This window comes from Thalassophryne amazonica, chromosome 6 (genome assembly GCF_902500255.1).
Source record: "Thalassophryne amazonica chromosome 6, fThaAma1.1, whole genome shotgun sequence".
Taxonomy (NCBI): Eukaryota; Metazoa; Chordata; class Actinopteri; order Batrachoidiformes; family Batrachoididae; genus Thalassophryne; species Thalassophryne amazonica.
Window position 1 is genome coordinate 644000 of NC_047108.1, and position 16407 is coordinate 660406.

At 42.6% G+C, this 16407-nt stretch overlaps 1 protein-coding gene across 1 annotated transcript in view; it reads right to left on the reverse strand.

Moving 5' to 3' along the window:
- Positions 1 to 16407, reverse strand: part of LOC117513126 (1-phosphatidylinositol 4,5-bisphosphate phosphodiesterase eta-2-like) — a 667318-nt gene that overhangs the window by 268169 nt on the left and 382742 nt on the right. The window contains exons 10-13 of the mRNA XM_034173461.1: positions 15478 to 15630; positions 13837 to 13935; positions 931 to 1025; positions 613 to 701 (exon numbers count right to left, since the gene is read on the reverse strand). Of these exons, the coding sequence (XP_034029352.1) occupies positions 613 to 701; positions 931 to 1025; positions 13837 to 13935; positions 15478 to 15630 (436 nt within the window). The remainder of the gene's footprint in view (positions 1 to 612; positions 702 to 930; positions 1026 to 13836; positions 13936 to 15477; positions 15631 to 16407) is intronic.

Below are 16407 nucleotides of genomic sequence, written 5' to 3' on the forward strand. Positions count from 1 at the left end.
CTGAGGATTTTCCAAATGGGACCTGAGATGAAGGCATGGCTTCACGACAAAATGCGGGACATATGATGACGATACACGAAAGAAGAAGGCTTTATGTGGGGAGGTGGGGCATAGTAGTTATTTTCATGGACTGCATGCAGTATCAGTAAAGATTCTGGAACCTAAACCTTCTCGAAAACAATCCATGGACATGATCTCATCACTCCTATGGAAGTCATTTTCTGCATTTAGCTCAAGCTGGGAGGCATGTAAATATACATTTGAGAGATCATCTATTGTCACAAATGTATAACATTAATTTTAATTAAAACAATAATGAGTATCTTGTTTTCATTACATGTATTATATTTATTTAGCAACACCTGAGTCATATCTGCCTTGGTGGCAAACCTGTCAGCCTCGTTGAGTGTCATCAATGTTCATTGGGATTTTTTTTTTTCATGAAGAAATTCTCCAAGAGGTCACATTGATTATTTACAACACTACAGCAATTCAAAACGCTGTCAACATCAAAGTACCATAAAGGTAACATTAACTTTGTTGCATTAAAAGATAGAGGTGACACGTTGAAAAGAAGAACAGAGATTCATTCTCATGAATAGCTTTTTGTACCTTGTGCCTCAATATCATAGAGGCCCACAGAGCAGGTGTATTTCACAAGGTCAGACAGGGCTCTGGAGAGCTTCACAGTCTTCTTCTTTCTGTAAAGTCAGCAGAGGTCAAAGGTCAGAGTACAAGTTCAGAAACATGAAGTTTACAGGAATCAATTTTACATTTATATTCAGTGCTTATCAAATCAATAAAACACAGAGTGTAAGAGAGGAAATAAACCTTTTCCTCATTGTGTTGTTGGAAAGAGTAAACTACATGTATGAAACAGGTATTCAGATGTGATGATGGTTGATGTGTGTGCAAGTATGTGTTGCATACTTGCAGTACACAGGAGCACGGGACGTGCTGCTGGTGCTCTCTTGATCCACATCTGTGTCTTCAAAGCTCAATGTCTTCTTCAGCTTGGTTTTTTTCTACAGCAAAACCAGTTGTTCAGCCAAGCGAAGCACAACAATGAAAACACTCTTAGTGTGGGGTTTTATACAAACAGGCATCAAGCAATTTGAAAATGTGAAAATGCATCTGCTGCAGAAATGCTGCACACAATATTTCATTAATCCAAGAGAAAATACTTTGTTTGGGTGGACATTCAAACAGTCTTTTTTGTTTATTTATTTGACCATTATTTAGGGCCCCTTCACACATAGCGCGAATAACGAGGAATAAGGGCGAGTCACAGCGAAACAGCCCAAATGAGTGAAACATGAAAACATCGAGCTGATGTCGGGAGGGACACACGGTCGGGCAGGAGTGACTGATCCTGCTGCGACGGTTTGGTACACGCTCGTGCGTGTGCACATACACAATGCAAGCAACTGTAGCGTGTGGAACCACATCATCCTGATGATGTGGAGAAAAAAAAACAGATGTAACATGTGGAACCACATCATCCTGATGATGTGGAGAAAAAAAAAACAGCTGGAACATGTGGAACCACAGCGCCCTGCTGATGTGGAGAAAAAAAACAGCTGGAACATGTGGAACCACATCACCCTGCTGATGTGGAGAAAAAAAACAGCTGGAACATGTGGAACCACATCACCCTGCTGATGTGGAGAAAAAAAAAACAGCTGGAACATGTGGAACCACATCACCCTGCTGATGTGGAGAAAAAAAACAGCTGGAACATGTGGAACCACATCACCCTGCTGATGTGGAGAAAAAAAAAACAGCTGGAACATGTGAAACCACATCGCCCTGCTGATGTGGAAAAAAAAAACAGCTGGAACATGTGGAACCACATCACCCTGCTGATGTGGAGAAAATAAAACAGCTGGAACGTGGAACCACATCACCCTGCTGATGTGGAGGAAAAAAAACAGCTGGAACATATGGAACCACATCACCCTGCTGATGTGGAGAAAAAAAAACAGCTGGAACACGTGGAACCACATCACCCTGCTGATGTGGAGAAAAAAAACAGCTGGAACACGTGGAACCACATCGCCCTGCTGATGTGCAGAAAAACCACATGAAACCACATCGTGCCGCTGATGTGGAGAAAAAAAAACAGCTGGAACCTGTGGAACCACATCACCCTGCTGATGTGGAGAAAAACCAGATGGAACCACATCGTGCCGCTGATGTGGAGAAAAAAAAACAGCTGGAACCTGTGGAACCACATCACCCTGCTGATGTGGAGAAAAACCAGATGGAACCACATCGTGCCGCTGATGTGGAGAAAAAAAAAACAGCTGGACCAGTGGAACCACATCGTGCTGCTGATGTGGTCCATGAAATAAACACCGCAATGTCCAATATTTATCGGTCTTATGGAGCAGCCAATATAAGTATGATCCCTCTTTGCGTCTGTATATGACCCATGGTCATAAATGTACAGTCATGAAATGACATGAATGAAGCAGTGTGCTCTCATTATGTCCACTGCAGCCCAGAGCAAAGGCGAAAGATGTTTTATGTATTTCCACGTGAGGAAAGAAGGCAGAGACATGCACCTCACGGAGGACAGTTGTAAGGTCATGTATGTGTTCCCTAGCTGTGACGTCCACGAGCAGACATCTCAACAGCTGCTGCTGTTTGGGGCCACGCCCCCTTGACCATTAAGCACCCAGACCAAAGTGTCACTCTCTGTTTCTGTGTTATGTGGTCATTCATTTTAGTTATTTGCCATGTAACTGTGTCTGTAGCTGTTGCAGTTATTATTTATATACCTGTCCTGGCAGTGGGTGGTCTGTGTGAGTTGGGATCAGCTGAGAAGCGCCTCGCCGTGCTGTGTGCGCTCAGACGTGGCTGTCCGGCCCCCATGTGATCTAGTCTGTACATACATATGCAAGTGTGCCCGCCCCCTGCACGCATGTGTTGTGGGGGAGCGTGACACATGCACATGTGCGATACAGACGCACGTCACGTGTTGCTTTGCAACGCCACACTCATGGAGGCACTTAGACAGATTTCACGGCCAGCTCGAAAGTGATCATCCGCTCACTATTTTCGTGCCAACAGCACGAATGGCACTATATAAGTGTCCAGTGATGGGTGTTGGATGTTCGTGTGTGTCACCTGCCGCGAGAGGGATCGAATGGGTTCTCACAGGGCACACTCTGTCTTTCGGTTGCTGGTGTGCGTTAATAGTTGTAGCGACAGGTGTACTAGGCGTTGAGGCGGCTCTGATTTTTCACGAATGGCACGTAATTCCTCCTTTGTGCGCTAGTCTGCTTAAATTGTGTTATGTATGAAGGGGCCCTTAACCAGATAAAAATCAATTGAGAACTAGTTCTCATTTTCAATAAAGATATGGCCAAGAGGCATCAGCAAAAACATACTAAAAACAAGTGCACATAAAATGACATCTAGTGGACACAAATATGATTTAGTGAAGGATCTTTACGGAACAGAACAGAAAGAGGTGCTCGCAGTTACAATGTCAGCTAGGACTTGTTGCAGTTTTTGTTTGAACATGTTAAATGATGAAAAAGATGCAAGTTTTTACGTGATTTGTAGTGAGTTTCTGTTGTTTGCACCCAGTGGTGGGCACAGATAACCAAAAAATGAACTTCAATAACAGATGATCAGATAACTGAAAAGTTATCTTTAATAAAGATAAAACGATAAACCACCCAAAAATGTATCGGAAGTTACATATAACCGATAAATTCCAGTATTGTCTCTGGTACATTTACAACTACTAACAAACTGAATTTGAGTTTTAACACCACAATCACTTCTGGTAGCATCAAAAGTGACACCAGACCCAAACAATGAGCCCACACTTCTCTTTGAACATCTGCCCCCTGTTGGAAACTCTTGTTTACTACATGCAGCACAGAGGCAAGCTGAGAGGAGCCACAAAGCCCAGCTCTCTACCCAATCACAATGCTCCAGTCAGGTGGAGGTCTTGGAAAATAAAGCAGTGCTATGATTTGGTGTATAAATAAAATGAATACTGATAGAATAACTCCATTAATGTCAATTCTGTCATTTGTACAAAGTTAAAATATAACATATATCTTTTAATGTTGAATAATGCACTAATTCTGAAGTTTTGTTACAAACACAGACAGCTTGCAAAGGATTCTGAATAAAAGTGCCTCTGCTAAACACTGATTGGTTCAGTCATTCATTATGTAAACCAACACATTAATGTGACGTGTGTTGGTGTTTACAGATAAATGTGATTTTGTAAAATACTCAATTTTTTTATTTGTAAAAACAGGCATTTTTACGGAGCCCTGGAAGTGTCAACGCAAATGTTTTGCATATGGAGAGAATGTGTGCTCATTTTATTATATTGTGCACTCATTTTATGATATTGTGTGTTGTGTTGTGCACACGTTTTACGATCAGTGAGTCAAGTGATAATGATTGAGAACTGCATTGAGACGCTCTGATCACGCTGCACTTTAACCACTGCACACAGACAACACCATTAACATTGCAACATAAAACTATTTTTATATTGTGCTTAAAACTCTCATGAATATATTCTCTGGGTTTGTAGACGTTATTGTGTTTATTTTATGTAAACGTGAGAATCACAGTCTGTCTCTCTGTTATTTTCAATAGGAGCTGCTGTGAGCTACAATCGTTTCCTGATCATGTCGTTCTGGGGGAAAGTGAAGTTTGCACTTTAACATCTTGATTATTGTTCCTTGCAGCACTGTTTGTCCTCTTTGTTCCAGACTAATATATATAATATGTCTGAAATTCGGTTTGCGTTTATTAAATTCCACGCAGATTAAATGTAACAGACGCGGATTATTTGTTATAATTGTTTTAGCAAGTTTTCAGGGTATCATGCAGCAGTCTCTTATTAATGTGACGAAAAGCATAAAAAAAATTACATTTTTGTAGTATAATATTCATTTACAATTGTCATTTGTAATACAATTGTCAACCTTCTACAGCACATCGACACCCAGGACAAGCTCCTCATCATGGGAGATTTCAGCGCCAGAGTGGGCCGCGACTCTGATGTATGGAAGGACGTGCTAGGGAAACATGGCATAGGCAACTGTAATGACAATGGCCGCCTGCTGCTGGAGTTCTGCTCTGCACATGACTTGACGATCACCAACAGCCTGTTCCAACAGAAAGAGAGATTCAAAGCAACCTGGAGACACCCACGCTCCAAACACTGGCACCTTCTGGACTACATTCTGACGCAACAGCGTGATAGAAGATATGTACTACATACCAGGGTGATGCCTAGCGTGGATTGCTATACGGATCATCGCTTGGTCCGTTCCAAGATTGCTTTCACTTTCAAGCCCCCTCCTAAGAAGAAAGGCCCACAGTTTAAGAAGCTACAAGTCCACAAGCTGCAAGACATAGACACAAAAATGGAGTTCCAGGCCAAACTAGACGAGAGACTGGGTGGAGAAGAAGGCCTGCCTGACGACCCTGAACAACAGTGGATGAGATTAAAGACCATCCTTCAGGAGACGGCAGCAGAAGTAGTGGGCTTCTCAGCCAGGAAAAATAAAGACTGGTTTGATGAGTCTGATGCACAGATCCAGGAACTACTAGAAAAGAAACGTGCATGCCACAAGACTTTTTTAGCTAAACCTGATGACCACTCTGCCAAGACAGCTTACAGAAATGCCTGCTCCACACTGCAAAGCATGCTCTGCATACTGCAGAACGACTGGTGGCTAGCTTTTGCGGAGAAGACACAACAACATGCCGATGCCGGAGACATGCGCTCCTTTTATGAAGCCCTTAAGACCATCCATGGGCCAGGACATCAAGTGCAAGCACCCCTGCGCTCCTCAGACGGCTCCACCCTTCTGACGGACAAGAAAACCATTATGCAGCGTTGGTCAGAACACTTTGAAAACCTCTTCAGTGACAAGCACACTGTGCAAGAGTCATCAATCGAGAAGATTCCCCAGGTGGAGGTGAAATGGGAACTTGATGACCCCCCAACACTTGAAGAGATCCGAAAGGCCACCACGCAGCGGAATCCAGGGAAGTCTCCTGGCATAGATGGCATCCCAGCAGAGGTGTACCAAAATGGAGGTGAGGCAGTCCTCAACAAGCTTCAGATTCTCTTCTCCAGTTGCTGGGAAAGGAAATGGTTCCACATGACCTTCGGGATGCGGCCATTGTCTCCCTGTACAAGAACAAGGGCGACAAGTCCGACTGTTCTAATTACCGGGGCATCACTCTCCTCTCAATAGCAGGTAAGATTTTGGCTCGAGTGCTGCTCAACAGGCTTACCCCTACCATAGCGCATGGAAATACTCCCGAGAGTCAGTGCAGATTTCGGGCCAACAGGGGAACCACTGACATGATCTTCGCCCTGAGACAGATCCAGGAGAAGTGCAGAGAACAGAACATGGCCCTTTATGCAGCCTTCATAGACCTAACCAAGGCTTTTGACACGGTCAGTCATGGGGGTCTGTGGAAGATTCTTGCACGCCTTGGCTGCCCTCCAAAGCTCCTCACCATCATCCGCCAGCTGCATGAAGGCCAGATGGGACAAGTGAAGTACAACGGGACTCTGTCCTGCAGCTTCCCCATCTCAAATGGCGTCAAACAAGGTTGCATCCTTGCGCCCACTCTGTTCTCCATCTTCTTCAGCATTATGCTTCGTGAGGCCAAAGAAGACTTGACAGACAGCATCTATATCCGCTTCAGAACAGACGGAAGTCTGTTTAACTTGCGGCGCCTTCTGTCCCACACTAAGATCACAGAACAGCTAATCATGGAGCTGCTCTTCGCAGATGACTGCGCCCTCGTCGCCCATATGGAGCAAGCCTTGCAGCACATTGTCAACTGTTTTGCTGAAGCAGCAAGAGCCTTCGGCCTCACCATCAGCCTGAGAAAGACAGAAGTGCTATATCAACCGGTCCCCCATACAGCATATACCCCACCCCAAATTAACATCGAGGGTACCAACCTGAATGCAGTAGAGCACTTCACGTATCTCGGTAGTGTTATCTCAAATGACGCATCTGTTGCCAAGGACCTAGAAAGTTTTAGGCACTAGAGTTTAATGCTGTTGTCTGTAGAGCCTGATTAGAGTGTCTTAAATGCATTTCTCATGTCGTGAACGTACTGAGATTACCCTATCCTACCCATAATGCACTGCTGGGCACAGCATATGTCCACACTAAAATCTTAAAAATTAACGCATTACTTTAAAACTAAAACATATATCTGATATTTTCACTTTATAAAACTTCAGACATGACATTAATTTAAATAACTTGTCCGACATTAGTTTGGTTAAAAGTTGAACCATAAATTAAAAATGTATGCCTCTGGATGACTTGGGTGATAGTACCCTTGTATCAGTATGGGGTTAAAAGAAATGAGGGTTTTTTGGGGGTTTTTTTGGGACCAGTTCTCCTTTGTCTGCAGAGGATAGAGCGGTTTCTCCTAGAAGCAGCTCTTCTCTGTTTTGCAGACGGTAGAACTACAAATCAGCTACGAAACATTTAACAGGTAGGTGCTCAACTGATTTTAAGTTTTATAAACATTTGTAGCTGTTCAGCTTTATTTACCACGTTATCGGTCTAAAAATTATGGACAAAAGTTTATCGCAAGATAATTAGTCCGATAATGGTTTTCACAGTTATCTAAAAAGATAATCCGATAGTGAAAACATTATCTTTGATAATTATCAGTTATCGGATTATCGGAACTGTGCCCACCACTGTTTGCACCAAGAGTCATTATGAGATGATATATATATCGCCTGTCCCCACAAATCAGTCATACAGCAGTTTATAGAGGTCACAGTGGTGCGTGGTAAAAGGTGCGCCTGGTGCAAAACAGACTGCTGAGTGTGCCAGGTTTATTGAGGATGCCCTTTAATGCCATTTTATCGATTGCGTCACGTAATCAAACAGAGGAAGGATGGTCAGTTTCACAAGAGTGTATTTAGCAGAGTAAATGAAGAAAGACTTGTTCTAGAACAGAAACCCAAGCATAGCTTTGATTTTTGCTATGAGATTATCAATGTGGGTCTTAAATGAGAGAGTTGAATCCAACCAGAACCCAAGGTTCTTATAAGAGCTGACAAACTCCAGTGCTGAGCCATCAGTACTGATAATGTTGGGGAGGTGGAGATGAGATTTTTACAGCCAAACACTAAAATTTTGCCTTTTTGGAGTTGAGAGTGACATAGATTTCCCACTACATGGTGGCAGTAATGTGCCTTTCAGCTGTTTGGTCTACAACCAAGAAGAAGAAGAAGAAGAAGAATCATCCCTGTTTGCTGCAACCACATCCAGATAATCACTACTCAGTCTGACACTGCTGGTGACAGCTGAACACACGTTTCCAACCTGACAGTTCTTCAAAATCTGGTCTACACCAATCTGGATTTCTTCTTCATTGCAAAAGTCTGACTAACATTTAAGGAAAGACTGACATCATGTGGTCAGGAGTGGAACTGATTCAGCTCACTGGACATGTTTCGCTGTGGATATCAGTTAAACGTGGATATCACTGGAATACTTACAACGTGATGCGTTTTTTTCTGATGGATTGGAGACCAGCGATCAAATTAATTAATTTTTGAGCCCTTAAGAGCTTTCAAAAGTGTATGCACATACAGCAACACCTCACGGCATGTTTTGACCAAATTGGTGAAACTCAAACCTAAAAAACTTACAGAGGAAAAGAAATTGAAGCTTTCTAGGCCCATTATTTAGAGTCACAAACCACAGAACGTTTTGACACGAATCAGGTCTTTTTGCGTCAAAAATCAAATATTGCCAAGAATCTATTTCACCACATGGCCTACACCAATGCAAAGAGCTCACTCCACCAATCACAATGGAACAAAGTAGGTATGACTCACAGATCAGAAGTTATTAGAAGTTGTTTTTGTCAAAATGTTTTTATTGTTTATAGCCAGTGGTTGGCACAGCTAACCAGAAAGTTAGCTTCGATAACCACTAGTTCATTAAATGAAAAGTTAACTTTTATAATGCTAAACCAATAAACTGCTAAAAAATTTGCGGAAGTTCCAGCTAACCACTAACTTTTCGTATTGACTCTGATAGACTGGCAGCTACTGACAAGCCAATTTTGAATTTAAGCAACGACGATACTTCTGAGTAAAAGCAAAGTTGATCACAAACCCAACACAAACAACTAGTCAGAGCTTCTGTCTTTGTGCATCCTACCCACTGTTGTAAGGAAGAGTCATTTACTTTCAACATGGAACAGTACAGACGTGTGCAGGAGACATCAGAAGCAAAGCAGTTTTCATTTATGGTTTTGATTTATAAATGAAACTAATTCCAGATAGTTCATCAAAGCTGTCATTTTTACAAAGTGAAAATATTGCACATATGTTTTAGTTTTAAAGTAATGTGCTAATTCTGAAGGTCTGAGCATTAACAGAAACACATACCAAAAGGCATTATGGGAAAATGAGCCTTGTCTGATCACTGGTCGGTTGATGTCACACCCAGTACCTTCCGAACTGTCTCCCTCACCACATCTGCAGTACTTCCTCCTTCGGCTTCCTGCTTGTGATCCTTTCTTAATGTCTCACTATCTTCTTCACCTCTTAAGTCAGCCTCTCCAGTCACCACCTTACAGTCTCCATTTTCTCTTAGCTTGCATTTCCTACAAAGAATGTAGTCCACCTACAGTAGTGCACATTCCTCCACTCTTATTTGCCACCCCGTGGTCCTCCCTTTTCTTAAAGTAGGTATTCACCACAGCCATTTCCATCCTTTTTGTACAATCAACTAACATCTGGCCTTCCACATTCCTGTCCTTGATATCATATATACCCATTATTTCCTCATCACCTCACTTCCCTTCGACAGCGTTGAAGTCCGCTACTATCACCACACTTTCATGCTTGGGCACACTCTCCACCACCTCATCTATCTCAACTGCAGAAATCTTCTTTTCCTTTCATCTCATAACTGACCTGTGAGGCATATGCACTGATAATAATCATAATCACCCCTTCAATTTCCAACTTCACACTCAATGTTCCTTTAAAATGAACCCCACACCATTTCTTTTCTATCCTCACCATGACACAACTTGAACCCACCTCCGAAGCTCCTGCTCTTACTTCCCTTCCACTTGGTCTCTTGCACACACAATATATCTACCTTTCTCCTCTCCATCCTATCAGCCAGCTCTCTCCCTTTACCAGTCATACTTTCAACATTCAAAGTCCCAACTTTCACTTCCACCCTTCTAGATTTCCTCTTCTCCTGCTGTCTCTGGACATGTTCGCCTACTACTTCTTCACCCAGCAGTAGCCCGATTTCTGCCAGCACCCTGTTGGGCAATGGCACCGGTTGTCTGACTGATCCAGTATGGAAATTCAATTTGTACTCTGCCTCTTTATTTTGACTTGTTTTAGGTCAGATTGCCTTCCTGACACAACCCTACTCATTTATGTTGTGGGCTGGGGTGTTTGGCTGGCTTGGTTTTTGTTTTCTGTTTCTCTCACCAGGTGGTATGCATTCAGGACTGAGTGGCTGAGCATTAGGACCTCACCCTGAACACCTGAGGCTTGTTTTCACGTGCAGGTCATCAGGACTCACAGCTGTGGTGTATTTTGTCATAATCAGAGATTGCTGCATTTAAACCTTAAATGCACAGTGTGTGATTGCCAGAGACTCGACCTTGTGAGCAGACGTGTGAGATCGGCGTCAGGAGAACAATCTCACCATTACGGACGCAGAGACCGCTCCAGGTTTGACGCCACAGTCTGTGAAGGAGGATTGGGTGAGGTCTCACGCTCTTCAGCACACTTCCTGAGGTAATTTGGTTTTGGTGACTTTTATGAAGTAATGACAGTGGATTTGGTGTCCCTCACACCTTGTGTTATTGAGCTGTCACGTTATGCTAATTGTCTAATCAGCTTCTGCTGCAGTGGAGATTTGAACTAAGTTGTTCCGTGCCTGCAGGGTGAGAAGCTGATGTATAGATTTAAGCCAGGAAGTGTTTGCTGATTGTGTGCACCTTTGAGTTGTGTCTCTCTGTGTGGAGTTGGACTCACCTCCATGTTTTCTTTCTTCACACACTTGGTTTGTTGCGGCCACCTGGGGGGTGTCGGCGGGGTCCCTGGGTTCGAACTGCTGTGGCTCCGGACCGTTTGCGCTGCTGAGAGCGCGCCGTGTTTCCACTTCACCAGACCGCGGACTTTTTAGTTGTTTAGCACTTCCCTCACTGTTATGTTTATTAAATTCTGTTACCTTTTGAACCGTGCTCTGCTTATTTTATGCTGGGTCCTTTCAAACGCTGGGTCGGTGCTCCGACCGCGTCCGAAACATAACACATTTATCTGGGTTTGGGACCGGCACTCAGAGTGTACAGGCTACACACCCCATGTGGCTGAGATTTTACAAACTTTAAGGTTAACGCCCTGCCTCCTTCTATCCTCTTCATTAATGCGGGCTTGGGACCGGTGTCGCAGACCAATGGCTCCCCTAAAAATTGGTCCGCCTGTCTTCACTGAGCATGCCGCACGTCTGAGACGGAGTCTCTTCACCCAAAGCAATCAAATGCATTAATGGGATTATTAACCATCAGATGATAAAGGTAAAACCTCTTAAATCATTCTAAAGTCAGTTTTAAGCAAAAACGACGGAAAAATCTGTGACGCTCTGAAATGACGGACGAGCTGTGAACACATCAGCTAGCAGCTCGTGTAGCTGCGCACTCTATTATGATGAAATAATGCTGAATTTATGTTGTACAGAAGCTTCGGATATCTGTTGCTGAGATAGATGATGGCCTGAGTGCAGTTTTAAGCAGAAACGAGGTGTACCCTGACTAACACCCTGTGACTGCCCCCCCAGCGGCAAAACAAAATAATTGTGCATTTTGTGATAAAAGCATGAATGTTGGCACACAAATTCTAAATTAACTGTTTATTGTCAGATGTCGAGCCATCCTGAAGCTAACCTCTAATGACCTACAGGGGTCAATGAAGAATTATACAGGGGTCAAAAAAAAAAATGTTCCAACCACATTGAAAGCTATACCATGTTATTTATCTCATAAAGATTCCAAAAAAAGGTATAGTTTGGACTATCTAAGACTGAATGCTGTGACGTTATGGGGTAAAAACAGCAAAAATGGTGACAAAGGTCAATTTCAGTTTGTACAGGGATCAAAAGTAAAGTTGTTCCCATTTTGGTAAAAGAAATTATGCAAATTATTGGTTGAGCTAATAGGATTAATAAATGGAATCATTCTGACTGTATTAAATGCTTGGTCTCCAAAGTAAAGGTCAAATGGTAAATGGACTGCATTTATATAGCGTTTTTCCATCTGCATCAGACGCTCAAAGCGCTTTACAATAACGCCTCACATTCACCCTGATGTCAGGGTGCTGCCATACAAGACGCTCACTACACACTGGGAGCAATAGGGGATTAAGGACCTTGCCCAAGGGCCCTTAGTCATGTTCCAGGTCAGGTGGGGATTTGAACTGAGGATCCTCTGGTCTCAAGCTCAGCACCTTAACCACTAGACCATCACCTCCCAAAGGTCAAAGGTCGAAGTCCATTGGATTCTATGACATATGTTTCCCCGTAACATGATAACTAAGCATGACAGATGGTGCAACCTGAACAGAATGACAGTCTATCACAGGCCGACCTACGGACTGAAACATTCACAATTGCAAGCAAAATGTCCAATTGGCTTAAACTGCATCCCGGAGGGAACCCATGTGAACACGGGGAGAACATGCAGATTCCACACTGAAAGGACCAGGTGGGAAGCAATCCTACAACCTTATTACTGTGAGGCAACAGTGCCAACCACGATGAAACCTACTGCCACCACGACCCGGACCTGGATAAGCGGCAGAAATTAATTAATATTGTTGATTTACAAAATCCTCCATGGACTAGCCCCTCCCTTTCTGGCTGATCTAATTAAACCTCACATACTGGCCTGTAATCTGTGTTGTCAGGATGCAATAAATAAATAAATAAAACCAAATAGCCAGCAGGTGACAGAGCTTTTTCTTCCTGTGCACCTGTTCTATGGGATAATCTCCCTGCTGGAGTCCTTCAAATCCAGATCAAAGCACCATCTGTTCTCCCCTTTGAATGATGACCAAGATATGAGGACTGTACTGAACCACTTTCCCCCTCTTGATCTTAATTCTGTTACTAATAATGGAGCAGGTCTCCGTCTCATCATATCTAAGTTCTGGGACTATTCGTGAAGCAGAGGGTGAAATACAGGTGACCATATGAGCATCCCGCCTGATATTCTGTTATTTTACTGCTGGGACAGCTTCTTCTGGGAGGCGGTAGTTCCGGCTGATTGACTCTGCTCTCTTTCGTGATTGATTGAACTTGTATGAGAAGGGCGTTCTCACCTGGGACGTACTATTTTTGTTTGCATGTGTCACAATTCTTTGCTGTACTTTGCTGATCTGATCTTTGTTTTTGTTCGAATGGCCGAAGCAACTGATCACCCTGAGTGTGGTCTCAAAACACACACTATGGAGTTTGTTTTCTTGCCACACTCGCCTCCGTGCTTGCTCTCGGGGGGGTCGGTAAGGTTTGGCCTTAGCCTTGTGAAGTGTCTTGGGGTGACTTATGTTGTGATTTGGCTCCACATAAATATCCTGAACTGAAACTGAAATCACTGACATTTGAACTGAAAGCAGACAGTCTCATTAGAACCATCTACTCCCTGATCTTGTGTGGGTGTAGAGGCAGAAGACAGATATTACCAATAGAGGGACAGAGTGTGGAGATGAAAACACAGAGTGCAAACAGTAGAATGTAGGAGGAAAAACAAACCAACCTTGTGTTTAGAAAAGCTTCCAATGAGAGAGCAGGTTGTGCGCTTGGTGCTGCTTGGGTTTGTCTCCTCTGCCGTGTCTGTTCCATCATCACCTCTATCCTGCTGTCAGGAGGAAAAGTTCATGTTTTAGAAAGGAAAGCATTTTTCCCAACTAGAATTTCACTCAGTGTTGCAAGGGTGTGCAACGTAAAGAGAATATTTTTAATTGTCATCATTAAATCATCAATCATAGGTGGGATCATGGACACAGTCGTGGTAAAGGATTACAGTATAAAGAGGGATTTTTACGTTTAGTGTGCATGTCCAGCTTTAGAGCTGACAGAAACATCTTTACATCCGGCGTCAGATCAGTGACAAAACCCCACTCCTGTAAAAAATGCCTTCAGGCGTAGATATTAACTCCAACTTGATTTCTGCTCGCGTGCAGAGAATTCCTGCTTGCTCTCTTCAAGCTTATGGCACTATGGGGGAGGGAACCAGGTCAGGACTGGCTCTGCTGTGACTGGCTGTCTCTGGAGAGCGAGGTTTGATTGACAGCCCTCCTCTGATGCAGAAGTCAGTCGGAGACAACGGCGTTAAGCAACTATCACCTTGTTTCTGCTTCAAACTTCACTCCAGTCATCATATGTCTCAGTGACAGATCTGTGAAGCTTCTGGACAACAATCATTTCCACATAAATTCAGCTTTATTTCATCACAAATTACAGAAAGTCCTAAAAATCACCTGCTGACACTGAGTCTGTGCACCCAAACCCATCATAATGTGATTATTAACCATCAGATGACAAATTCAAACCTCTTAAATCACGTGCAAACTGTGACGCCACGACCTCCCTGAAGACGAGAACGGCGTCTCCTTTTATTAAAAAATAATAATCATTTATTTATTTATGAATCAAATCCAAACAAAACAGGTCCTGTACAACATCCTGAAATGCTGCAGACATGAAAATACAAGAACATAGGGGGCTTACTGAATATTATTTACAAATAATAAAAGAAAATATAGGGCAACCAAACATTTACATTTAACTGTAAAGCACTTTCAGAGTCTAATGCAGATGGAAAAGCGCTATATAAATGCAATCCATTTACCATTTACAAATCTAATTTGTCAATAAAAGAAACTACTTTTAAAACATTATTGGAATCAATCAACAATAGAGATTTATTATTAAGTTTAAAGTCATTTCTCCAGTGACTAATGTTTGGTTTTGTATTGAAAAAATGACATTTGTGTATGTAATGTTTGCCTCCTAAAATTCTGTTATTAATACCAAAGTCATTCCAGTTAATATTGAAATTTGCACCCGTGCGGTTAATATCTTCGCGTGAATGCATTTTTTAGGTGAGTGGGGTTTTGTCACTGATCTGACGCCATATTTACAGACTGGTACAAAAAACAGTTTTGGTCTCTAAAGCGACTTTCTTTTTAATAGCTCACCAGTTTGAGATATTCTAAACCAAAAGGTTTTGAATAATCGGGGACATGGACACTTAGTGTCGTGGTTGTTTGACAAGTCAGATCTCATCAAATGATGGTGCAACATTCAAGTTAAAAAATAACAAAAAACAACTGCTGCCCGTTGATTTAACGGGTTTGAGCACAGACAGAAGTCGTAGTGGATCTGGTGTCGTTACCTTACGGTCTGGTCGGCCTGCTGGTTTGGCAGCACAGATGGCGGCGACAGTAAAGCCATCTGAGTCCTCTCTGTCCCGGATCTTAGACTCCTTCATGAGCTTGTCCAGCTTCCTCTTGGCCATGTTTTCAACCTGTTTCCTGCTGGCAGTAGTCTGGAGGAAGATGAATTTGAGGTTGAAAGTGTGAGAATGAAAGAATTATTAAAGTCAAACTAACAATGCATACTTTAATAAATGGAAAAAAAAATACATTCTACTTGCAACAGATTTGTAATTTTCACGTTCTGGGTTTTAAGAGACAGATACAGGCACCATGAGTGAGGACAAAGGACCTAAACTGTGTTAAACCTGATGTTTTTAAATCATCAATTTATTGAAGTGACAGAGAAGTCAATGATTTTTGAGGACTGAAGCAAATGAGAATCACAATTATGACAGAGGACAATGGAAGGAGACAGACTGTCCAAACATTTAATCCTGCTGTTTGTGAAGAATCAACCTGATCTAATGATCTAATGGATCACTGGGATTTACTGATGCAGAGAAAACATCAATTTCACATGAGCAATTTGTTTTTTTAGATGATCCAGTTGTATTTTGGCACGTGAGTGACAGAAAGACCAGACAGCTGAACCACTGAGACAGACGGCCGACAGGCCCGAGACACTGAAAGGGGAGGGCAAGAAAAAGACAACAAGTGGTCACCGAGTCATTAAAAAGAAAAAGAAAAAAGTTCTTCCTAAAATAAACACTGACACCAGCGTTCATGTGTTCATCTTCATCGGTAGCCCTCTGCAAGCTGTTCTGGACAATCCTTCAGTATGAATGTGTTTTAGTCTGAGGTCATGCAGTGAAGTTAACAAAAAAGACAAACAAGAGAGTCTTTCTGGTCTGATGTGACAAAGCAGGAAAACATGCAGGATTCATCAG